Here is a 25,833-nt window from a genome sequence, read left to right as displayed (position 1 = left end):
TTTGAAACAGGGAGATCAAGGCAGCAGGAACTTAAAGTGGCTACTTATATCACATTGCAGTCAAGGGCAGAAAGAAATGAGTCCTCAGCTAGCTTTCCCCATTCACACAGTACTGGGGCCCAGAACCAGGAAATGGTGCCACCTGCTTTAGGCTTGACCTTCCCACATCCGTCAATGCAGTCAAGACATTCTCTTACATACACGACCACAAGCCAACTTGTTCTAGACCAGCAGTTCTCAGCCTTTAGGTTACAACCCCCTTAGGGTCACATATCAGATATCCTGTATATCAGATATTTGCATTACAATCCATAACAGTAGCAAAATTAGTTATGAAGTAGCAAGGAAAATCATTTTATGGCTGCGGGTCACCACAACAAGGGTCGCAGCACTAGGAAGGTTGAGAACCACTGATCTAGACAATCCCCCACCAAGGCTCTCTTCCCAGGCAATTCTAGGTTGTGTGCAGCTGACAACACTAAATATCACATTGCCCAAGGTCATACAGGAAGCGAGTGGTACAGATGAGATTGAATGTTCACAGTCTGGGTCCAGAAGTGAGGCTTTAGCCAGTAATCTCCACTGTCTCAACATTCGTTGAGTGTCCTCTTCAGCTGAGGCGCTGGGGATTTTCAAAACCGCGTGTCTTGTTTCATTCCAGCATGATGAACCAAAGCAGCCATCTGATGCAATGTGTACCTGGCATGATGCCATATGGCTACACTCTGATTTCAATCATTTGCTTCGGTGGAAAATGCCCCGCTTTAGCTTCTTTGGTGTAGAGAATGGCGATGGCCATGCTTTCCCTTTCTACCTTCTTCCTGCTGTCCAAAGAAAGTAAAGACATGTCCAGATAATATAAAGAGGCTTGCTGGACAACCTCAAGGAAAGTTCACCTAAGCAGTGCTCTGGGGTATATTCCACAAATAGCAGGTTTTATCTTTTGAAATGCCTCTGTCCTTCAAGAACACCTTGGTCCTGTCCACAAGAAGAAGAAAAAAAAGGCAGAGCAAAAAAAATAGAAGTGAGACTTTGTCAATTCATGTCTCTTTTTTTTTAAGATTTATTTATTTATTATGTATACAGTGTTCTGCCTGCAGGTCAGAAGAGGGCACCAGATGCCATTACAGATGGTTATGAGCCACCATGCGGTTGCTGGGAATTGAACTCAGGACCTCTGGAAGAACAATCAGTGCTCTTAACCTCTGAGCCATCTCTCCAGCCCTCATGTCTCAATAATGTTTCATAGTTGCCAACCCAAATCATATTTTACCAGAAAGACGTGAGCATTCACATTTACAAATCACATTTTATTCTGTCATCAAAAACTTCAGCTTTGGGGGGACACAGGCTGAAAGGATAGTTGAAAATTGTTATAGAAGTGTATTATTGTATTGTAGCCTTCATAGATCATCCCTGTCATTAAATATCTATACCATTAATAGCATTCTGGTAGACTTATATTGAAATGGGGTTTTTTTTCTTCTTTTACCGACTAATTTCAATTCTTTTCACACTACTGTTACTGGGGTAACATTTTATTCTCAGTGCATGCATGTGTTTCAAAAGATACCTACAGAAAGAAATGCATCCATATGCCCAGGGGGTGTCTAAGCTGAACTCCACAATTCATGAGATATATGGTTTAAGTTTGAGTGCACAGTACATTTGCAAAACAGCCCACCTTCCCTCCGAATCTGCAACAGGTATTCGAAGGAAGACAAACACGTCTGACAAGTACGCTACATGTCTAATATTTTTCTCTCACCTCTGCATATTCCTTTTCCTCCCAGAGTCTCCAAGTATGCAGGAAAGCTTTTTGAGACCACAAAACCGCTTCCCAATTACACGCCTAATACCTAAATACCTGACAGCTTATCTAATACTTGTTTAAATAATGAGCCCAATTATAACAATCATTAGCATTTTTTCCATTTGCTTTTCTCTAATTGTAAGTATAGTACAAGGGTGGGGGCATAATACAAATGAAGCTGAGCAGAGCCATGGATAGTCCCCTAAGAGGGGAGAGCGGGCTTTTTGCCTCCATTGCTAATGCAGCATTGAAAAGGTGTTTGCCAAAACCTGAGAACAATGTTGGGAAGTGTGTCTACACAGTTTTCATACAAAGGGAAATTTTGTTCCCAAAAACAGCAAGATAAAGAAAGGTTACGGGAAGACTCAAGCTCTGGCAGCGTCTTCTGTTCTGCTGACTTTTCCTTACTAATTAGCTTCCTAATTCCTCACGCCTGGGTGATCACAAACACTCACTCCTAAAGGCAGACTGACAAAGAAATACCAGAGATACCTGCTGTATTCAGGAATGACAGAAGAAGCTTTAAGAGACAATCGGAAACCCATTTGAGAATTTATGGGTGCATTTCAAAATAAGTATTAGATTAAAAAATATGTGAGAGAGGGAAAAAAAAACCTTACAGTAACAACATGACATCAATTCAAGCATTTTCCAAGTTTTTCCTAGAACAGCAATGGCTCCTTCATGCCACATCAACCAAAATGCAGTCCCTCTGGTAAACTGAATAAACAGAATACTGAAGTCAAATCAAAATGGTAAAAATAAATAAATAAATAAATAAATAAAAATAAAAAACCATTCTGTATATTTTACAGTAAAAATGTAGAGCAATATATCAGATGGTGTGGCCTTATGAGACAGTATGGCTAGTAGTGACAGGTGACCACCCACCGGAAGGAGTTCAAGGGCTCAGCAGAAGTGACATTGGACTGAGATCTAAATAGGAACAAGTAGGAAAAGAAAAGCCCAAGAGTTTCAGGCAAAGAAAATGGCAAATACGAACTGCCCAAAGCAAGTACACTCTCCAAATGTTAGAGGGATAGAAAGAAGACAGAATCTGGGGATACTGATGGTCTTTCTTCCTTTCCCGTTGCTGTGACAAAACACCATGGCCAAGGCAACGACTAAAAGAAAGTCATTGAATTTGGTTTACGGTATCCCCGGAGGGTTAGAGTCCATGATGGCGAATGAACCAGCACTTGAGGGCTCACGTCTGGATGCACAACCACAAGGCAGAGAGAAATTCACACTGAGAACAGAGCAAGTGACACACCTCCTCCAACAAGGCCACATCTCCCAATCCTTCCCAAACAGTTTTAACATCTGGTGATCAAGTATTCCAAGACATGAGCCCATGGGGGCCATTCTCAGTGAAACCACCACACTGGTGTGGTATGGCCTACAAGAGACAGTAAGTTATTGTAGTCCATGAGAGCAGTGTGGATCTCTTTGAAGGGCAATGTGAAATCCCAGAGGATTTTTGAGCAAGGTGTCTAATTCGTAAAAGGCTATTTAGGGCTGTGTTTAGAAGTGAATCGTACCAGGGCAAGCATTGAAACAGATCCATTAGAGGCTGTAACCACACAGAATAGAGCTGATGGGGGGCAGGAATTGATGATCACAGACAATGAATACATTCAACATATGTTTTGTGGGCAAAGTCAACAAATCTAGCTGCTTTAGTTATGGGGAGAGTAATTCATGTTTGGCCTGGGTCAGAACTGATTTCTTTCTTTGTTCCCATGTTTTGTAAAGTTAAGAGTTTTCTTTATTCTCACAGTATCTTAGTTGGGACAATAAATCACATGGTTGCCCTAGCTTTGAGAATTGAAGGGGAAAAAAGAATCAAGGATGATTCCTCATCTTAAGCAAGAAAAAAAATGTCTGATATTGATGTTTTCAAGCCTTACTATTGTTAAGTAGTATTTCTGATGAAGGAAAAGTCATTATAACTTTGTATTCCAGGGGCTTGAATGATTCCTTATTCCTCTGTTCATGGCTAAATCTACCCCCCCCCACCGCCGCCAAGTATATAAGTGTGTGTATACATATACACCCAAAGCTCTGTAGAAAAATAAATAAAACAAATTAAATTAGTCAATGAAATAATAGTTGAAGTAACTATTCAAAAATAAATAAAAGCCGGGCGGTGGTGGCTCACGCCTTTAATCCCAGCACTCGGGAGGCAGAGCCAGGCGGATCTCTGTGAGTTCAAGGCCAGCCTGGTGAGTTCCAGGAAAAGGCGCAAAGCTACACAGAGAAACCCTGTCTCGAAAAACCAAAAAAAAATTAAAATAAAAAAAAAATAAAAAACAAAAGAGGGATTCTCAGGAAGCAGCAAGGGACATCGCAGTAACTCTCATAGTAAACACAGTCTAATACTTTGACAGACAACAAAGAAAACAGAACTAAATCTTTGATCTAGCAAAGCTTTGGAAGAATAAGCATATAACCTGGAGCCCAGAGCCAAGGAGGTTTGACACTACTAACTGAGTAGGGTATAGGTTCATGGAAAAACACTATACAAAGGCTCTTTGGACCAGAGCAAGCAATGAAGATCTTAAAGTTGAATCGAAGCTTCTGATTATACAATAAGCCCATCTATTTCTGTAAATGAAAATTGACTGGGGATGGTCAGTGACTATGGTCTGAACCAAGAAGTAAGTACATTAGCTGTGTTTCAACAGATGAGTTGCTGTACTCACCTGTGAACAATAATTTCTAAGGTATTTTAAGTCTTGGCTTTGAGACCCATCTCAAATACTATGATTTGCAGTATTACCCTAAATAGAAGAATTATAGGAGTGCCCGAGGAGTCTATGCTGATTTTTTAATTTCAGTAATTGGTTTTGCCAGTTGATGCTTTATGATCAGCCAAGCAGGATATGAAAAGCAGCAGGACTTGACTGGGGTCTAAATTCAGCTATGAGAAAGGGAGGGAGAGAATGTATCCCTTCAGGACAACTGAATCTATGTTTGTTAACTTGGCCCAGTCGTTTAAACAACGTATATTTCATAGAAGTATCTAAACGGTCTTTGAAACTGCAAAGCTAAAAAAAATAATTTCTAGAGTTATTGGACTGAGGGGGGCCTTAGGTGAAACTCACTGTTTTTCCATGGTTTCAAGATCAACAGACGTTAGTAACACATCCAGCTTTTGTTCATGCAAATATCATCCATCTTGCCACCATCCTCTGCTTCTTTCCCTTAACAGACTTCTTTCATTGCAGGAATTTCCACAGATTCATCAAACCTCACTCTGGTGCAGCTGGTATTCTAAACCGAACTGGATAATGTTCCGATGTCATCTTTTGTGAGTGGCATGCTTCCTAATTGTCAGTTATCACGAGACTGCCTGGATTGAGGTCCACACATAGCTCCCTTCAGGCCATTGCAATGATTGCTCATTTTACTCCACGTTAGTTTTCCCTTGGTTTCAATTCACATTCAGGGCTTTTCCAACGGATTCAACGCAACGTGATTTTTAAACAGTGTCTAACCTTTAGTCCAGTAGGGTTAAACTCTCAGGGACTTCCTTCAAGAATTTCAATTAATGGACAGAATTGGAAAACTGTTCCAACAAATAAACAACATGCTATGTAGGAAATGTAGCAAAATCTCCTGACAGTCATTTACACATCCATAATCTAATAAAAAAATTTTCAAACTCTACCACATATCAAAATTATACTGCAAAATCAAAGATAATGTGTTTCGACACTGTAAAAATAGAAGCGTGCTTTTATGGTCTGAATACTGAGGTTTCTAAACAGAACAGTTGGCTTCACTTTGAGCAGTCTGCTGATTTGGAAAGAAAAAGAGCTTGCCCAAGACCGTGAGGTTTTCCATTGGCAATAGAGGAGGAGTAGCTGTGAACTGAAATAGTCATACCAGGTGTAGTGATGGAGCCCCTGAGTCAGCAGAAGAGACATCTATTCTTTCTCTTTCCTGAGATCATTTAAGTATTCTCTCTTGATTCTTATAGACACATGAAAAAAATATTTTTCTGAAGAGTTTATACCTCCATTCCAGCATTTGTTTCCCAAGGAAAGTATTCCAGGTAGGCAAAGATGAATGAGCAAGTCTATCTTTCCTTTGGATAGCCAGTCTTTTCTAGAAATCTACTACTTGTGTTAGAATTGTCCATAAATCTTTCAGAAGCTTGGACCAAAATGAGATTTCTAATCATTAAAACTGTACAGTTCTGGCAACGCTGGATTTTTTTTAACATGCATCTACATATTTGAGCCTCTTATCCATTCGCTTGCCATATTCAAACAACTTAAAGAAAATAATATTTGCAAAAATTATATAACAAAATTAATCAAAAGAGTATCATTGAGAACTTGATACATCCCAAGCAGTTTTCTCAAAACAGGTGTATTATTTTCTTATCTCAGGTGCTAAGACAAAGACTTGCCTTGAAGTCCAAGCCCAAGTTCCAGTTTTTTTTTAATCCAAGAGGTCCTCTATAAGTATTTTAGTCCATGGTGCTGTGGGATGTTCTGTATGGCAAATGTGTTGCTAATTAGTCAATAAATAAAACACTGATTGGCCATTGGCTAGGCAGGAAGTGTAGGCGGGGCAAAGAGGAGAATAAAGCTGGGAAGTAGAAGGCTGAGTCAGAGAGACACTGCCAGCCGCCACGATGAGAAACAGCATGTGAAGATGCTGGTAAGCCACGAGCCATGTGGCAAGGTATAGATTAATGGAAATGGATTAATTTAAGCTGTAAGAACAGTTAGCAAGAAGCCTGCCACGGCCATACAGTTTGAAACCAATATAAGTCTCTGTGTTTACTTGGTCGGGTCTGAGAGGCTGTGGGACTGGCAGGTGAGAGAGATTTGTCCTGACTGTGGGCCAGGCAGGAAAACTCAAGCTACACCATGGTGAATTAGTTTTCTCCAAGCAACCATACAGACTTTATACTGATATTTCTATTTTAATTCAAGGCCATGATTTCTAATTGGCATTAATGCCATCGTTGAAAAAGTTGGCACTAATTTTGAACACAATAGATACATGGTATATTAAATATTAAATTATCAATATTTGCCTTCCTCTTTAACATAGTTTGTATGCTCACATCAATCCCGAAAATTTATTACATGATATCTCTTCAGCTACAGGCCTCATTTGGGGTTGTCAGTTTTTGTTTGTTTGGTGTTTGCTTGTTTGTTCTTTGTGCTGTGTGTAAAGCCTAGAGACTGGCATTTGCTAAGCCAACACTGTACCTCTGAGCTACATCCTGAACCCCGGCCTTATATATTTCGTGCAATAAAAAACTTCCCTGCAAGAAAGACAGCAGAAAAGGAGAAGGGTTATTAAACAACCCATGAAGCTGATACTGAGGCGAAAGAAACCCACCGCTCTGACCCAGTATTTTAGGTCTTGTGTCACAAACACCATTGTCTAAAGGTGTTATTTTAACAATTATACCTGGATGACCCTCGCCTTACCAATTCATTCAATAATTTATCAAACCAAGGGTAAGAGTGCAAGCCCAATCACAGCAGTGTCACAAGCTATCTCAGACCAACTCTAGAAACGAGATTTCAAAGCTCCTTCGCAAGATTTGCTATTAAGCATTTTTAATGAGTTCCCAAAAACTAGTAACACATTCTAATGACTGTTGACAGAGCACCACATTAAGTGACAGATTGCTTTCAGCTCATCCTCGTTTGGTGCGGTACGGAACAATAATACCGCACCCTTTGAACATTTAAAAATTCTTTTTCTAAAAGGACAAATGGCGCCCACCTGTTTGTATCTGTGCCCTTATGTGCTAATGTTCTTTCTTATTCACATGGATACACTGTGCTTCTAACTACAACCAGCTCCGATCTGTGCCATCCACTCTCACGCCTATTTGGAGCATATATCCAATCCTCTCCGTTCTCATATCAGAGGTTGTCCCCCTAGGAATCATTATATAAACACACAATATGCTATGGTTTCTCTTTATTAAAAAAAAAACAAAGTTTCTCCACCCCATTCTCACTGAAACTTCACCTTATGACCTCCTTTGTCTTTACGCTTTTCAGCCATCCTCCTTCAAAGGATTGTTTAAGCTTCCACATTCTAGTGCTCATCTCCCATTTCCCTAGCCAGGCCTTCCCCTACCCCATCAAGCACACCTAACAAGGCCACAAATAACTTCCTCTTCTATAAACCCTATGGTCAGCTCTTGGCCTTCATACTACTTGACACAGACAGTCCAAACTTCGAGCACCTCCCTCCCTTAACTTCCTGTCTACACTGTCTTGGTCTCTCTACTCATTCTGGATCTCTCCCTAGTTTGTAACAGCTCAAATGTCTAGAACAGAACCTGGGACATGGTATTCATACAATATCGATTGCTTCAGCAAAGAATAGACCTCATTAACAAATGCAGTAAGAGCTATTAAGATAAACTAGGAGACAAACCCAAGGCAAGTAATACGATTTTCTTATGTAGCTGCCCACAAATGAACAAGGCAGTATAATTTCTTTAGATCATTTAGGAGACACAGCCTTTGTAAATCATATCCCTTAAAAATCTCATATAATTTTAGACCCATTGTAATATATGACTAATTACCAGTATTTGTCAAATATTAGCTTTCAGTCAAATTTATCAATGGAGGTTTCATATTTAAATAAAAGCTATGGTTTGTCAATATTCTATTTATAATCAACTATGTATAGTATAGTTGTGCATATATTATAGATGCTGGATAATTTTGTTCTTTATGGCTAAAGGAGGTAGCTTAGATATTATAGTTTCTCCTCACAGCATATTTAATTACTTTCTTCCTCTGACTCATCTGATTTTACCTCTGGTTAGAAGTATAACCACCCATAATATTACACCTCTAGGAAAATATTATTTGCTTTTATGCAACAGTTTCAGGACCCTGTTGGAAAAACAATAATTGAATGTGTTTACATGGTTTTATTATAAGCCATTCTTGTATAAATTTTCCAGGTAGTATGAATGACAGAATTAAACTTTTGAGAAGTATAATTATAATAATAAATGTTTAATGGCAAGGTGAAGGAAGAATGAAAATAGGTTGTATATCATGAAGGTTAACTGTTTTCTTTTACCTGAGAGAATTTACATGTTCAAATAAAGTTCAGCTTCTAGCTTCCTATGCGTTATAAAAGAAATTAATCAAGAAGATTCCCTCAGAGGTTCTGTAACTCATAGGTAACAGCCACTAGAATGTGTATATTCAAAGGGGTCTTGGTCCCCTCAAAGTGACTACCCCAATATTGGTGGCAATATACACAGCACACTTTTGGACATTTGCCTTCAAAAAAAATAACATTGAAGCTTTCATCATCCTCTATTTTTCTCCAGAGAGCTACATGTTCATACTTTGTGGATGGAATTTTTTAAAGAGCCAAAATTATTCAGTGTCAAGTTCAATAAATCAGGTGAATGATAAAGTTGAGTAATACCATCTTGAGTCTAAAATGGGATTTAACTGCAAAATAAAAAGGTAGATGTCCTTGTGAAGACCGTCAAGCAGCGCTGGAGGCAAATCCAAGAGAGCAGGGGCTTTCAAGGCGGTATGGAGCGACTGCAGCAGAGTGCGAGGTAGCCGCCTCCAGCAGCAACTGCTGTGAAGGCTTTCAATCACTTGGATTATAAATTCAGGAAACTTTATTCTTTAAAAAAAGAAAAATCCCCTCCAGTGGATAGCCTGTGTCCTTAGGTCCTTTAGCCCCTATGAGCCAACTTTCTCCACCCTTCTCAGGGTTATGCTTCCAAACTTTAAAAAGATAAAGAAATAATTTTTTAAGGAAACTACGCCATTAACTAGGGTAGCTTCTAAATTCATTAAGAAATCATTTCCGAAAGGAATTAATTTACATTTGAAATTTTCAAACGCATGCATAACATAGGAAGGACATAACAAATACAAATCTTAATTTTAATCAGAATTAGGAACTGTATTTGTGTACTTGGTGAATATTGAATGCTTATTCTCTTCCAGTCAATGTTCTAATTGCATAATTATGCATATTAAGTCATTCTATCTTTATATTTAAAAAAAAAACCTTGAAAGATACAATCTATTATTAGCTTCATTTTACAAACAGAGGAGGTGGAATCAGAGAAATTCAGAGAATACCAAAACTCACCAAACTTGGTAGGTTCAGAGCTGGGAGAACTCAGTCCAGAACCAGCTCTGAGTTCCCATGAGGCGCTGCTTAGAACTCTGGCCATCTGACCCAAACCAATGAGGGAAATGCTTGTCTTAAAGGTAATATTACACTAGTAGATACTGGCAAGCCTGAAGGTCACAGGGAGGGGCCCCTCCCTCATAATCAGATTCTACCTCTACTGCCTACGTCCCTATTAATACACTAATTTTAGAAAAGAGAAAATATCACAATTCCCCTTCCTTAGGAATTGAGCTATGTGAAACAAAGGAGAAACCCACAGGGCAAAGACATACACTGTCCGCCCCCTTAAGTGGTAATCTAAATACAGGAAATCTGTATTCCAGAGACTTGGGGGGAAAAGCAGTATACCGAAACCGGAAACAGGTAGACCACAAGAGCCCTGTAGCCACTGCCCCCTCATGCCTCCAGACTGCTTTGCTTCACGATGGTCATTGCCGGTTCACCTCTGAGGCTGCCTCATGTTAATCTGTAATAAACTCTGCCTATGTTTTACACTATGCTCTATGTCTCACCTGAACTCATTCAGTAGCAGTCAGAATGAGGAGGATGCCAAGAGACGGCCAGAGTTAGATCCTGTTAGCAGTAAAGAAGATATGTTGGAACAAGGGGAGAAAATAGTTAGACACCAACCATTGGGAATTTTTTTTTGTTTTGAGACAGGGTTTCATTTATTATGTAGGCTGTTAGGGTCCTAGAGAAGTCCCACAAAAGATCATCATCTAGGTATACAGTCAGCAAGAGCATTTTTATTCCAGCATGCTGGGGCCTGCCATCCTACACAAAGGCAAAATGGCAAAGACCCCATGAGGGCCGTGTGGGCTCCTTTTAAGAACAACTAAGGGGAGTTCCTAGGGCAGTTAGGTCACTTTATATGATTGGCTTAAGCAAGTGGCAATCATATCAGTACATTCTAATTGGCTAGGGCTAATTAGGGATTGAAGGCTACAGTTTTCCATTTGGGGGCAGGCCTGGACAAGTCCCAGGCTCTGTCCTTGAGCTGCTGTGGAGGCTGGCTGGCCTGGCACACACTGATTGTAGAGACTGGTTCAGTGGCCCAGGCTTGGTGCATCCTATCTCCCTTGTCTCTGTTGTCAGGGGCACCAGTGATGAATTTCCCTTTGTTATGGCTCTTTCTCAGAATCTGCCTGCTCAGTTATTATGACTAATAAATCTTACCTGGCTGTCATGATATCTGCCTGGCCCTCTCATTGGCCAACATGGCCTCAAACTCACAGAGATCAGCTTGCCTCTGCCTCCCCGGTATTTGGATCAAAGGTATGCACCACCATCCCTAGCCTTAACCGGGACTCTGTACAGCCCAGCTCCTCAGATGGACTGGGAAATTCTGTCACAGTGACAGAGATGTTGTACAGACTGAAGTGCACTTTTAAAAGTCAAACATTTGCCAGGCAGCGGTGGCACACGCCTTTAATCCCAGCACTCTGGAGGTAGAGCCAGACGGATCTCTGTGAGTTCAAGGCCATCCTGGTCTAGAGAGCAAGATCCAGGACAGGCACCAAAACTACACAGAGAAACCCTGTCTCAAAAAAACAAACAAAAAAGTCAAACATTCATACATCATTGATAATTAAAAAGCACCAAAAGTACATAAATGGTATAGAGACAATGAAAAGGCAAAGGAAATAGCATTGAAGTACAAACGCATAAAAAAAACAGTTAAGAAAAGACAGACATACAGGATATCCCATGGGATAAGGTGGTTCTATTTATAATAAAGAACTGTGTGTGCTAGAGAGAGAGCCCATTGGTTAGGAGCCAAGGCCACACAAACATGAGGACCTGACTTCAGATCTCCAGCACCCATGGAAAAAGCCATGGATGCTGTGTGCCTGTAACTTCAATATCATGGGGGACAGAGAGGAAGATCAATGGGTCATGATGGCCTGCAGCCACCATCTCCAGGTTCAGTGATAGGCACTGTCTCAAGGGAATTAGATAGAAAATGATAGAGCTGGGCACCTGATGCCTCTCTGGCCTCTGCTCAAGTATACTGACTTATGCACCTACACACACACACACACACACACACACACACACACACACACACACACACACACATACACACACACACACACACACTAGGGGAGGAAGAGGAGAGAGAGAGGAGAGAGAGAGAGAGAGAGAGAGAGAGAGAGAGAGAGAGAGAGAGAGAGAGAGAGAAATGTAGACTGAAAAAAAACAAAGACTTGAGGGATCCAGGCCAGTACAGTGATTTTTTTAAATGAACCTATCTACCTAAACCAACTTACTTTAAAAAGCTAGTGTATTGAGCAGTGTTGATGTAAGTCTGAGATACACTCCTCTGACAGCATTATGGGTTTGAACACAGCTCCCAGTTTTGCTATTCTAGGAAGTTGTAACACCCCTGAAAAAATGGTACCTAAGAGGCACCGGAGATGGGCTTTGAATGCTGCACCCATCTCCAGCTCTCATCTCATTCTCTTAACTTCTTGTCTTGCCAACATGGACAGGAGCTACTCCAGAGGCCACATCCCTAACCCTTCCCCCAGAAGGACTGAAATCCCCTAAAACCACACCCATCGTAAAACCTTTCTTTCTTACGTTGCTTCTACAAAGTGTTTTGTCACAGCTAAAAAAAAAAAAAAAAACGTCGGTATCCTGAATCATAAACCACAACTGCACCTTGATCCTCACTTCTTTTAATCATTCCCCAAAATATTGAACTAACAAACTTTGTCGTTAAATTACTATATCAAAAAAAAAAATGTCTAGCGTGTGCAACGCAGATTCTGATGTTTTAATAATAGTAACTGGGGGTTACAAATGAAACCAATTCTCTCCATGTGGCTGGTACTGAAGCATAGGCACAAAAGGCTTTGCCTGTCACTCAGGGGCAGTGTGCAAGCCTGTCTCTGGGCTGCTAAGCTGTATTGATTGTCAGGCCTCCTGAATATCACACTGATTCACTCAGGAGTTGTTTGAGCAGCAGGCACATGGGCCTGCACATGTCCTCCTGGGGCACATGGCTGAAATCACACAGCTCCATGCCCCAGGTTGTAATGATGTTCTGTGAGCTGTTTGCACATATATCTGTCTGTGACTTCGCTCGAAAATATCTCCTGTTTACCACTCCCTTGCTAATTCTAATCTTTATAGTCAGCTGTCCCAGCTGTTTCTGTTCCAACAATTCTCTTCCCATTTCTTCACTGGTGAATCAAAATGCATTTATTGAATAAGAATTACACCCCAAGCACTGTGTTAGGCACCATGAGAACAAAGCAGACATGATCACTTTTCACATGGTACTGACAGTGCAAAAGGGAGAGAGCCATTAAGCAGACACATCTGTCTTTATAACTTGCGGTACCGCGATACTGCTACAGTGAAGGACTGAAGGAACTCATTTGGACTCCGCTTTCAGAAGGCTTCCCTGAGGCAGGAATATTTAAGCCAAGGTCTAAATGGCAAGGAGAGAAATGGGGAGAAAATTTAGAGTGATAATACACAGGCAAAGGCCTGATGCAAGGTGACCTTGCCATAGAGAGAAAGAGAAAAAAGGCTATGGATGGTGATGATGGCCCTGGCAGTGATGAGGTTGGGGAAGAAGTAGGAACCTGAGTAAGGCTTGTGATCATCCTGAATATCATCACTCATGGTTGGCCAGTGCACATGCCAGAGTCTACTTGGCTCTATCTTACATGAGTGTTCAGTCGGTTGTACAAAAAAGAATTCAAAAAGTGATAAGAGTTAAAGACAGGAGGCCAGTTACAGGCATGATATGTCAGCCCTGACTCCTCTCTTTCCTCCATTCATTGACACCCAACTCTCATTTTCATAGAGAAGTTCTGCTTAGCGTCTCTTCTTCCAAGGGCTCCCTCTTTTCTGTTTGATGTCGAAATATCAAACGGCCAACACGAGACCAGTTCTGGCTCTTCTCAGCCGCAGTCACTATTATCGGAAGCAGCTTTGTCGTGAAAGTTTAAACATGTGTCGTTCCTGGGGTCTTGGGTGAGAGGTAGTCATCGAGGGGCATTCTGTGGGTCGGACAAAGAATCACCCACCTTAGAAAGAACATCCACTCAGACAGCAAAGAGAAGTGACAGTTGGAGGCTGAGGGTCACTGATGGACTGTGACAGCAGCAGCCCGAAGCTGAAGGTCCCGGACTGAACATTAACAGTTGTAGATCCAAGGTTGCCACTGCCCAGAGCGTGAAAGTGAAGAGCCACCCGGGGGTTCTAGACACAAAATAATAGTTGCAGATCTGAGGCAGAAAGGGAAGGCTAACAGTCAGAAAGTTAAATTAGAGATCCCGAGGGTCCAGGACACAAAGTTACAGATTGACAGGGAACAGAAAAACAGCCACCACAAGGAGAGAAAGAATAAAAATGATGAACTTTATTAGAACAGACAAACCACTCCGGTCAGGAAGAAAGACCATGAACACGCCTGAAAGAATATGCAAATACTGATATGTCTTTGTGCTTTGAGACTTTGCTGCTGAAGACTAAAACATTCACTACATGTTCAGTTGGATTTCCAGAGTGAGTGAACAAAATCAACCTACCTACCATGGTCTATAAGCTTTTCTAGCTACCAATGAGCACATAACCAAAGCCATGCAGAGAGATCTTCTCAGACAGACAAATGAGAAGAGAGAAATGGATGTTTTGCCTCTCAAGTAGCTAAGCTTGGGCTACACCTGCCATGTTCCCTGCAATACTACAAAATACTCTCCAAAGAAAGCAGTAGTAACAAAATTGAAATGTGGGTAAATAGGGCAAGATAGAGAGATTACGGCCATCACTCGTCTATGCTCTGGTCCTGCGTCTCTTTGTCCAGCACTAGAATCTTTGCATCTGGCATTTAAGTTGGAGTTCTCTATCCCTTGCAATGCAAGTATTTCTATCTTTATAAAATAGTCTGACAGGTTTCAAAATCACCCCTTAATGTAGTGGCCTCATATCAGAATCATCATACAACTAGAGATACTAAAATTGAAATTGCACTAAACTATGGGTCCATATTTTGACTCGCTAGCATTCACAATATGACTAAGACTCAGGGACCTATGTATGTTTTTGCTGCATTTAGTCCTAGTGGCAGAAATTAATGCCTAATTAGACACCTGTGGGAAGCTTATTAAGTTATATTTACACATTAAATGTTACTTAATAAAGCTAATAAACCATAAGATCACTTGAAGTTCCAAAGCAGATGGCATATTTTACATAAATTTAAGGGAATTAGATAGCACACACACACAAAATTTTTAACCCAGTATATGTCACAAAGACTAGGAAAATTCCATGATAGGAAGGGCCGGCCTTTCAAACGTGATAATGATGATGTGAGGAGTAAAGTCTGGAAAATCACAAAATACAGCAACACTCTACCTAATCAATAGTGTAAGTCTCTAGAACATCCTCCAAATCAATATGATATGCAATAATGACAAGATGCACCTGAGAGTAAATAAAAAGAAAACCAGCAGATTGCAACACATCCCAAATCCATTATCTGAAGTGAAGTATATTAAAAGTACATTTAATGTAAGAATGCAGTCAGTCTTCTTAACTTAACAGCAGTGGCAATAATAATAGTTTTTAGGTCTTAGAACACTCGAGGACTTTCTGACAGTAACGAGATCATTCAAAACTTAAAACTATGTTTTAATTATGGAGTTCATAATTAAACTCCATAACCCCAGCTACTGTTGAAGTGGACATTATATATCTATTTTTCACTCAAATAAATAACCACACAATGGTACATTATTGAGAATGGCATGATTTAGATAAATAAGATCCATCAAGTAGCTATTTGAACCTTTTCTCCTGTTGCGTGATATGCTCAAGGAACCCAGGGACGTTTAAAGACAAGAGGCAAATGGTACATTGAGAATCAGCAACAAACCAGGCTCTGGCTGGTGTATCCTCAGTACAAAGGAAGTCATCCCAGCCCAACAGGCTGAAAGATATGACCTCCACCTCACAGACCGCTATCCTGACAGTCAGCATTGAATAACCTGCTTGCACGATTTAAATGTAAGAGATGTATCAGTACTGCAAACAGTCTAGCTAAAGGCCTACATCTTCGCCATGTTATGCTGCCTCCCTTAGCTACCACATGTTTCCATTTAGACTGTGTTCTAGTCAATAAATGCCTTAAAAATGGAATACATTTGAGATATAGATAGCCTTTTAAAAATTGAAAATATTGAACATTTTTTTCTTAAAGGCATACTTTTCTTTGTTATCCCTCCAGGTCAAGCTTCTTATTATTCCATTTACTGTGGTTGTGTATTGTGTCTGACACAAACTCCACATCAAAATAACTTCACACACACACACACACATACTCACATAAAGCAAGACCTATAAGCTTCACCTTACAATCTTCTCTGGACAGACAATTAAAAAAAAAAGTTGTTGAATTACTCTACACTTATTGAGAAGCATTAAAATTCTGAAATAACCCTCAAATTCAGTTCTCTGTACTAATGGCAAGGGCTTGGAAACTACTCATTTAGAAACCCCTTGGTTTATGCCCTCGCCTTCAGCATTATACAGCAGTGAGGTTTCAGAAAGAAGGACTGGGAACAACAAAAAATCACCTCCACCAACATGAAGACTGACTGCAATTATACATCTATACAGTGTGGTGTGGGATTCCTAATAAGTTACCTAATGTCTAAATATAAGCCATAGCTTTGATTTGTGAAGTGTTTGCAATTTCTTATACACCTGTGAGCATAATTTGAAAATATTGTTTGTTAGAGGTCCTTTTGCAACCTTTCATCCCATCCAGTAATCTTAAATCAACAGTCCACCCCATCTTGCAACAATGGAGGCCGCCCTCTGCGCTTCCCCTGAACGAAGAGCACTGCACTGAGATCTATCTATGTGCAGAGAGCGACTCCGTTCTCAGGACCAAGTGTCCCTGCCGGTGTGATTGTATCTGTGCTCTTCGCTTCAAAGGGATCAGTCCCATAGAGTGCAGTGGGAAGAGTGCCTCAAGCAAATGGGCAGCATCTAACCCGTGTGGCCTGAATACAGATACTATTTCATCCCTAGAGGACAGAAACTGAAGCCACTGAGGCTCAGGATGTTTGTGTGAGTAGCAGAAACGTCAGAAGAGAACATCTTAGTCATCGTGACAAGCTTTGTCCTATCAATCTATGCTTTCCTATAGAATACTATTCAATCATGATATCTTAAGATGGTAGTTCGCAGACTGTGGGCTGTGACCCCTTTGGAGTTAAACAACCCTTTCACAGGGGTCACATATCAGATCTCCTGCATATCAGATATGTACATTATGATGCAAAACAGTAGCAAAATCACAGTTCTGAGGTAGCAACAAAATAATTTTACAGTTGGGGTCACCACATGAGGAACTATATATTAAAGGGTCAAAGCATTAAGAAGGTTGTTCCCAGTCCTTCTTTCTGAAACCTCACTGCTGTATAATGCTGAAGGTGAGGACATAAACCAAGGGGTTTCTAAATGAGTAGTTTCCAAGCCCTTGCCATTAGTACAGAGAACTGAATTTGAGGGTTATTTCAGAATTTTAATGCTTCGCAACTGCTTTAAGATAAACATATACAAACAATTCAAGCCAAAAAAGTCAAACACAGAAATTCTCTGGATTACTAGCAAGTTATCCAAATAAGAGCTACAATCAGAGCCTGTTTCTCAAGAATGTTTCAAAATAAACAAAACCTGGGAGAATTATGAGGCTCCTAAAAGATGCCAAATTCTCAAAGATCAGCACTCTGCAGAGGTTCCTCTCCACTGACCCGTGCCCATCTAAGTCATGCCTGACTAATGCATTTGAGACATGCCATGCAATGACTAACACCAATTATCAGACTGTCTCCCAAAACGAACTTCCAGGTATAGAGAATTAATCCGTCTCTCATTCAGGATCAAGGCAATAATGAATCTGAACCTTAGTTGGAAATAACCGTTAAAGACGTTTAATATTTGCCTGGTGTGTTAACTTTCTGTCACTAAAACAAATACCTTAGATAATCGCTTTATCAAGAGAAAAGGCATATTTTGCCTTATCGTGTCAGAGGTCCCCATCCATGACTGGTTGAATTGCGGGGAGGGGAGGGGTAGAGAACAAGACACATCACAACAGGGCCACATGGTAAGATACAGCAGCTCACCTATGGTCACGAAATGAAAGAGCTGGGAGAACTAAGTGTGGAGGAACGGCAGCTCCCTCAAGGACACGCAACCAGGGTTTGAGGATCTCTCCTTTAGGACCACCCAGCTCTAGAAGGTTCCACTAGCTCCCAATAGCACAAGGCTGGGGACCAACTCTTTACCATATAGACTTTATGAAGACTGTTACATACAGACAGGCATGGTCATCATGTGCAGCTTGGTTTCCAACTGTCCCTAAACCGAGAGTCGGTGCTTCTATAAGCCTAAACACAACTCCGGTCTTAAAGGCAAAGCCCTATAGAATATAATTGTACTCCGAGGTATTTCTATGTGGCAAGTGAATTAGAAGACGCTGAGTATGTTTTTTATAAGAACAATCCATCAGAGGGTCTCTATATAAAAAGTTCTACTTTGGCACAGTGAAGACAGACCATTCCTGGAGTTGGTGTGAGACCTCTTCTATTTCCTTGATTTTTTTTTTCACTAAATATTCATTAAGTACCATTCTAAGTCTAATCACCAAGTTTAGTATTAGGCAAAAAAAATATATTGAAATAAATAAGAAAATGCTTCTATCCTCAGTGTAGTGGTTCTCAACTTCCTAATGCTGCGACCCTTTAATATAGTCCCTCATATTGTCGTGACCCCCAACCATAAAATTATTTTCATTGCTACTTTATAGTTGTAGTTTTGCTACTGTTGTGAATCGTACTATAAATATCTGATATGCAGGATATCTGATGTGCAGACCCTCTGGGGTCGTGACCCACAGGTTGCGAGCTACTGCCCTAGTGTGTGAGATAACTTAGTGGCGAAAAGTACTTTCTGCAGAAGCCTGTCTGAGTTTGATCCCAGAATCAAAAGGAGAGAATTAACTTCCTAAAGTTGTTCTCTGGTGTCCACGTATACAGCATGGCACACACAGGCCCACACTTGCACACACACACACACACACACACACACACACACACACACGCACGCGCACACACACACACAATAATAAAAGTTTATTTTAATTTTAACAAACAAAGAGTCCTTGAGTCACCAAAAAAGAATGAAAAATCAATTGTAAATGGAGAATGCTAACAAAATAAGGACAAAATGCTCAGAGGGATTAGTTCTGAGCATTTTGCATGAGACAGAAAATTAAGGGAAGATTCATAGGGGGGGAAAAAACAGACTGGAGGGTCTTGAAGGGCCAGTTGGAGTTTGCTTGGCTGAGAAGTTGAAAAAACTACTGTTTGCTGTGTAATTAACTAGAAATGTACGAGTGGAGATGTTTTCCAGCCCTCGGTACACTACCACTTTGTCCTGTCTTGATTATATTTTCTTTGGTTTTAAATTACGTAATCAAAAAATATTCACCAAACTGTTATTTGGACAACAGTGGAATCTTGGCTCAGATAGATGCTACTGTTATTTTTAAACTATGTTTCCAGGACAATTAAAACATCAGACACAGTATCTTGACTTTCCAACCGTTCATGAGAAGAGTAAGGATCTTTTCTTTTCTTCAAAAAGTGCGTTGTAAAGGTCACAATTAAATTAAACACCAACCTTTATTAAAAAATCAAGTGGATACTTCCCGAGATTGAGATCCCTTCCCCTAGCTGGTGGCAGACGGCAAGCGGTTCATCGAGTTCCACATCGTCGCACCATGGTAACGCAGAAGCCATGATGGAACGCAAACTCGCTGCTGTAACCTCTGGCATCTCTCCCAGAAAACTCCAAGAGCTGAACTACACGTTCATCAACATTGTGGAACAACATTGTGCAGTTATCACGACACTGCAGAGCTCTACAGCTAGCTGCCCCCGCCCCCGCGCCGCGCCCCGCTCCAAACTAAACTAATCCTTTACTGTAGAGCACAAGAGTGTGCCCAAGCGCCAATGTCTTCATCAGCTTTTAACGTAGAATAAATGTCAATAAAATATACACTGCGTGGGAACGGGGCTAGCAACGCATGTTACTTAAAGCTACTGCGTTGGTTACAGTGATTAATGTTCATAAACTTGACCAAGGATGGCTCCGGGGCCGTCCTGAGCATGGCTGCTCTGTTATCTCTGACTTACCAACAGGCTAGCCAACCAAGTAAGAAACACGGGCTTCCCCTAAGTGCCGCCAAGCCACCTTGATTTCTCTTTCTACTGTTGGCTGCTCTGATGCTCATGTAAACCTCCAGCCTTTTGACAACAGATGTGTGAACTCCGTTCCTCTGATCGGAGCTCCCACTCAGAAAGGTCGGTAAAAGGCATTGTTCCACTCTGCTTTCTCACACTCACTACAGCTTACATACAGCTGAAACTCCAGAAGTTTAACACCAGAGGAAACACTGACCAAAGTCCTCTTGCTGATCATTCGGTGAAGTTGCTTCCCCAAAATGGCTGGCATTCGCCTTGCTAACAGAGACCCTCCTTATAAACTGTCATGTTTGCTGGATGTCTACCTGGACACTTGCATTTCTGACCTTATCCGAAGGCTGAAGTCACGCACTTACCCCATCCGAACCTAGAGGCAACGATCTCTTTATCGTCCAGTTCCAAATCTTCAAATGAAAACAGCAACAAGAGTGGCGCAGAATGGCTATTTACAGACTACATGTTTCTTCACCAACACCAAGGAGCTGGCAAGACAGGCTGCTATGTCCTGATAGGAAATGATACAAGTGATACATGAGCGATGTCTAATGACTCAGTCATTGCTTCAGATTCAGACACAAAGGCAAGGAAACCGAGAGTTCAGGATGAAACTCCATCTCCTCTAACCCTATTGTGCCTGCGTACCTCGGTACGTATTAATGTAACATCAAGTCCTATTTTTAGACCTCTGCAATTCCAAGAGGCATAAATCATTCCTGTGCCACCAGTCACCTTTGCATTAGCAATGCCACGCTCAACATTTTGCAGGATCCTACCACAATGTGATAGGAAGCAAGTGATATTTAAGATGAATATTTATAACTTTCATAGATTAAAAGTTAGCCTAAAACAGATTGTTCAGGGGACAAGATGGAGTACTAATTTAAAAAAAAAAAAAAAAAAACAAGTGATACACATCACTTCTCCCCACCACTAATCCCATCTTCTTCACAATAGCTCTCACAGTTGAATTTGGAAAGCAGGTCTTCTGCAGAAACAGAAAATGCTAATGACATGGTCTTGCTTTCTGTTTTTTTTTTTTTTCCTCCCTGCTCAGGTTTTTGTTTGTTTGTTTTGTTGTTCATAATACATCTAATCCTTTGTGATTTTAGCCACTGGGCTCCTCTCTGAAATGTACATCTGATTAAAGAAGGCGAGAAACAGCACAACCACATGACACACCGGTCAAGGTGCTATTTTTACAACAAGCCGCATCCATTATTATGGAAAGAGAATTAAAAGGGAGATCTTCCACACCTGGAAACCCTCTCCATAGAGGTAATTTAAAAAAGAAAGAAAGAAAGAAAACATTTTTATTACTGAATAAGCATGAAACCAACATGTAATATAAATACATCCAAGTAACTGCCAGCAGATACAAAGACTGAGCATTATCTCATATTGATATATGACAGGCAAATACCTGTAATTATGTACAGTTTCAAAATAAGCAATAATAAGTCCTCAAGTAAGAAGACCCGGCTGCACCACTTGTCACACACATTTCATCCCAAATGTACCTGGTGACTGGGGTGACCATTTGCATTAGATAACCCAGTGGTCCTCAACCTTCCTAATGCCGCAGCCCCTCAATACAGTTCTTCACGTTGTGGTGACGTGACCTCCAACCATAAAATTATTTTCATTGCTACTTCATAACTGCAATTTTACTCCTGTTATGAATACCAGCATAAATATTTCCAACAGTCTTAGGTGAGCCCTGTGTGGCCCCTAGGTAGAGAACCACTGAGCTAACTGGCTTTATTGGGAGCAGAACCAAGCTTCTCATATCTCAGTGACAGGAAAGGGACTTGGAATTTGAATAAGCCTGCCCCTTGGGGTTTCTTGGCTCTGTTTAGATGCCTATGCTCCCAGAGAAACTCGGAGTCTGGGATGCTATCTCCCTTGAGGCTTATATTTCAAAGGGATGGCTTCCAGACCCTGGAGGAAGACATCCCTAAATCCTAAAGCTGACAAAGGACCCAAAAGGATTAATAAACATTTCAAAGACAGGAGAAAGTACTTACAATTACACATTCTCTGAGGGAGAGACTAAAAGACTGAGGGAGGAAACGTTGCTTTCTTTGTAACAGGAAGAACTCAGCCTCTTATTTTTAATTTGTATGAGCTTTTACTCCACATCGGTCAATGTGATTATCATAACGCAAACTCTTTTACAGAGGGCATGCGACTACTGTAAGTCCCTAAGAGAGGGGGGAAAAAGCAAAAAGAGCTAACCTAAAATGGTAATGGTTCCTCCACCAACAAATCAGCACAAATTAATATGTCATGTCAAACCACATACACTACGGACTACAATGATTATTGATAATACAGTTCACCAGGGAAAAAGCAAATTCTTAATAAGCCTTTGTTTTCCTGCCTATCTGACAGGGATGACGATTTCATTTTTAATTTGTTCAGAAGTTAAATTTATAATGATAACCAAAAGGAAACAATTTGCTCCCTTGTATGAGATTATCTATATAATCATTAGCCATTAAAAATGTATTATGTTGAGTACAAGGGAGCGTTCTGCGCTCGTCTAAATAATGCATGTCACCTGACAAGATGCGAAGCACACAGCAGAGATCAGCTAAGTAAGTCAACGTACCAAAATTCCAAATAGTCGTATGGTTGGGTGTGCCATTGGCTGATGGCGCATTTCAGACACGCCGTTCAAACTCTTTAATGAACTTTCTACCTATATACCGTGGTTTTCCACCAAGAGCTCTGACAAAGCATCATCTAATGTTAGCATTAAGAGGGATGTGCAATACCAATCAATAGTCAAATAAAGCAAAACCACCAGAAATCAGAAGGGATGCTGCAGAGAGAAATGTTTTCAAGCGAGCCCTTTAGAGGGCGACCTCAAAGGAAGCCATTCAGAGGACGCTGCCATTAGTAGTGTTCACACTAGATCTATGAAGGTGTCCCTATTAAATGAAAAGTAGGCATAATCTTAGTTCATCCTAAATATTGTGATTAAAAAAAAATAAGAAAAGAAGAATGATTTGATGAAAACACATGAGTCCCCAGTGCAGATAGTAGTGTTGTACCCCTTTCTCGAAACCCCCAGAGACCACCAAGGAGCCGGTTTCTGATGCAAGCACATAAGGGTCCTTTTATTCAGGTTCAACCTGGGCCACCACACGGCAGATGGAAGGAAATGTGGCAGCGGCCACGAGCCCAGGTGTAGAGGGTTTTTATAGGGAAAAACCACAAGCCGGGAATTGGCAACTTGGGATTGGGTAGAAGGGGCAAGGTGATTTTTTGAAACTATTGGTCTAGACTTTGGGCGCGAAATCACATTTGAAACCATTGGGTTAGACTTTTGGCGGGGAACCACAACCCGCTGAACAGGATTATCTGGACTGCTCAGCAAGATTATCTAGATATCTTCAAGGGCCTAAACTGCAGACAGGATGTCTGCAGGAGGATACTGCTCTGTATCCGTTCCAGTTGCCATGGCACATTCCTGAGGTCCTTCCTGGAACTGAGTACAGCAGGTGGTCTGAGATGGTGGCCCTTTCCCTAAGGTAGAACCTGTTAAGTCTAGACCTTCATAGTATCTCAAAAGTTTCTGCTGTCTGGGAAGAGGGAGGCAGAAGGGGAGGGGACGCTTCAAATTCCTAAATTTCTACACTGTCAAATCTGATGAGTTTACACTAACAGCGACATCCCACCAACTTCCTGAGAAGCCACAGAACAACGGTAAGCCTCCCTTTAGTGTGCTCTCCTTTAATTTCCATGATGCAGAGGCTGCTTCCTCAACACTTGCCCCTAAGGCCCCACTGTGCAGACAGCTGCCTTCTTCGCCCCTCCGCAAATTAAAAGTGACCATAGCTTCACTGCCAGCAACTGAGAGACTCGTGTGAGCATTTCATCTTCCTGTAGCCCTGTTCTGTTTCCCCAGGATGGCCGCTTCCCTTTGACTCCAGCGGAGGAGAAGAATCCTACCCTCCTGCACCACCTCTCCATCAGCCCTTCTGCAAAGGTCAAGAGAAAACGCCCCGGGAGAGAGGCCTGCTTTCCTAGTGTTCTTCAGACACTGATTTTTTGCTTTCCTATTCTGACCGTGTTAAAACCCACCCTTGTCTGGCCTTGGGAACTAAAGTAATAAAAATTAAAAAGCAAACGGGGTTACTTTTCAACTTTGGAAAATAGGTAGAATTTTTTTTTTCAAATTGAAAAAAAAAGGTAGAATCAAGAGTTAATACAGCTGTGAGGATAGAGGGGGGGAAGAAATCTTACATCAAAATAAAAAGGAAATCGTGACTACTACAGAATCATTAAGACTATGTTTTCTTTTTTTTTTTTTTTTGGTTTTTCGAGACAGGGTTTCCCTGTGTAGCTTTGCGCCTTTCCTGGAACTCACTTGGTAGCCCAGGCTGGCCTCGAACTCACAGAGATCCGCCTGGCTCTGCCTCCCAAGTGCTGGGATTAAAGGCGTGCGCCACCACCGCCCGGCGACTATGTTTTCTTAATTTTAATTTGTTTATTTTGGTTTAAGGCACCTGAAGTGTAAGTTTGTATTAGATATTTTTGTTTAGAATTCTGACGAATAGAAATTGAGCTAAGATGAATTTGGTTTTTGAAAATATTTTACTTATTGTTATGAGTGTTGGCCTACATGTATTTGGGGGTAAGGAGTAGAGGAAGGCACCACATGAGTGCCTGGTGTCCCCTGAAGGCCAGAAAAAGGTGTTCGCTTCAATGGAACTAGAGTAACAATGGAACAGGGAGCTATGAGCTGCCCTGAGTGCTGAGGAAACAACCCTCTGCCAGAGTATCAAGTGCTCTTAACAATGGAGTCATCTCTCCAGCACCAAGATGGCTTTCATATACATACATACATATATATATGCCAATTACATCACTTGCCCCTTTCCTTCCCTCCATCCAGTCCCTCACAAGTCTCCTCCCTCCAACTCCTTCCATGCCCCCCCTTAAATGGATAACCTCTTTGTCTTTGATTATTATTGTTACATATGAATGCATGTGTAAATATGCACAGATATATATACATGTAACCTGCTGAGTCCACTTTTGTTGTCTGTGTGGACTTCAGGGCTGACCATATTGTACTAGGTAACCAATTAAGGGGACTTATCCCTGGGAGAAGCTAAGTCTCCCTCTCAGCCATCTTTAGTTGCCCATAGTTCTTCATGGAGAGGTGGATCCCTATGAGATTTTCCTCCTTCCGTGTTAGCAAGTCTGTTGAAATGGCCACGTTTGGAGAGACAGCCATTTCTAGGAGAGGCTGTTTCCTGGTATTCTGACTCACAAATTCTTTTACCCCCTGTTCCTCAATGTTCCCTGAGCCTTAGATATAGGAGGTGATATAGTTACCTGCAACTATACACAATACATATAAATGTGTGTGTGTGTGTCTAAGTTATACCACTTAGTCTGACAATGCTCCCCAATAAAGCATGTGCATATGTATGTGAATGCATGTGTGTGTATCTATGTATATATGATCATGTAAGTTATGCCATTTGATCTCCCCACAACTACCACAAACACAAAACAAAACAAAAGCCA

At 41.1% G+C, this 25,833-nt stretch overlaps 1 protein-coding gene across 2 annotated transcripts in view; it reads right to left on the bottom strand.

Moving 5' to 3' along the window:
• The window catches only part of Tafa2 (TAFA chemokine like family member 2), a 446,228-nt gene that overhangs the window by 335,368 nt on the left and 85,027 nt on the right, over positions 1–25,833 (bottom strand). The window contains exon 1 of one of the 2 annotated variants that reach the window (XM_052753498.1): positions 20,646–20,831. The exons of the other annotated variant lie outside the window; for it this stretch is intronic. Within the exon in view, the coding sequence (XP_052609458.1) occupies positions 20,646–20,650 (5 nt within the window). The 5' untranslated portion in view covers positions 20,651–20,831. Of the gene's footprint in view, positions 1–20,645; positions 20,832–25,833 lie in introns of those variants that run through there. 2 annotated transcript variants of the gene reach the window in all.

The sequence above is a fragment of the Peromyscus californicus genome, unplaced genomic scaffold (assembly GCF_007827085.1).
Source record: "Peromyscus californicus insignis strain IS unplaced genomic scaffold, ASM782708v3 Scaffold_24__1_contigs__length_46423439, whole genome shotgun sequence".
In the NCBI taxonomy this organism is placed as follows: Eukaryota; Metazoa; Chordata; class Mammalia; order Rodentia; family Cricetidae; genus Peromyscus; species Peromyscus californicus.
Note: the sequence above shows the minus strand (reverse complement) of the source record. Positions and strands in the feature narration are given on the sequence as shown.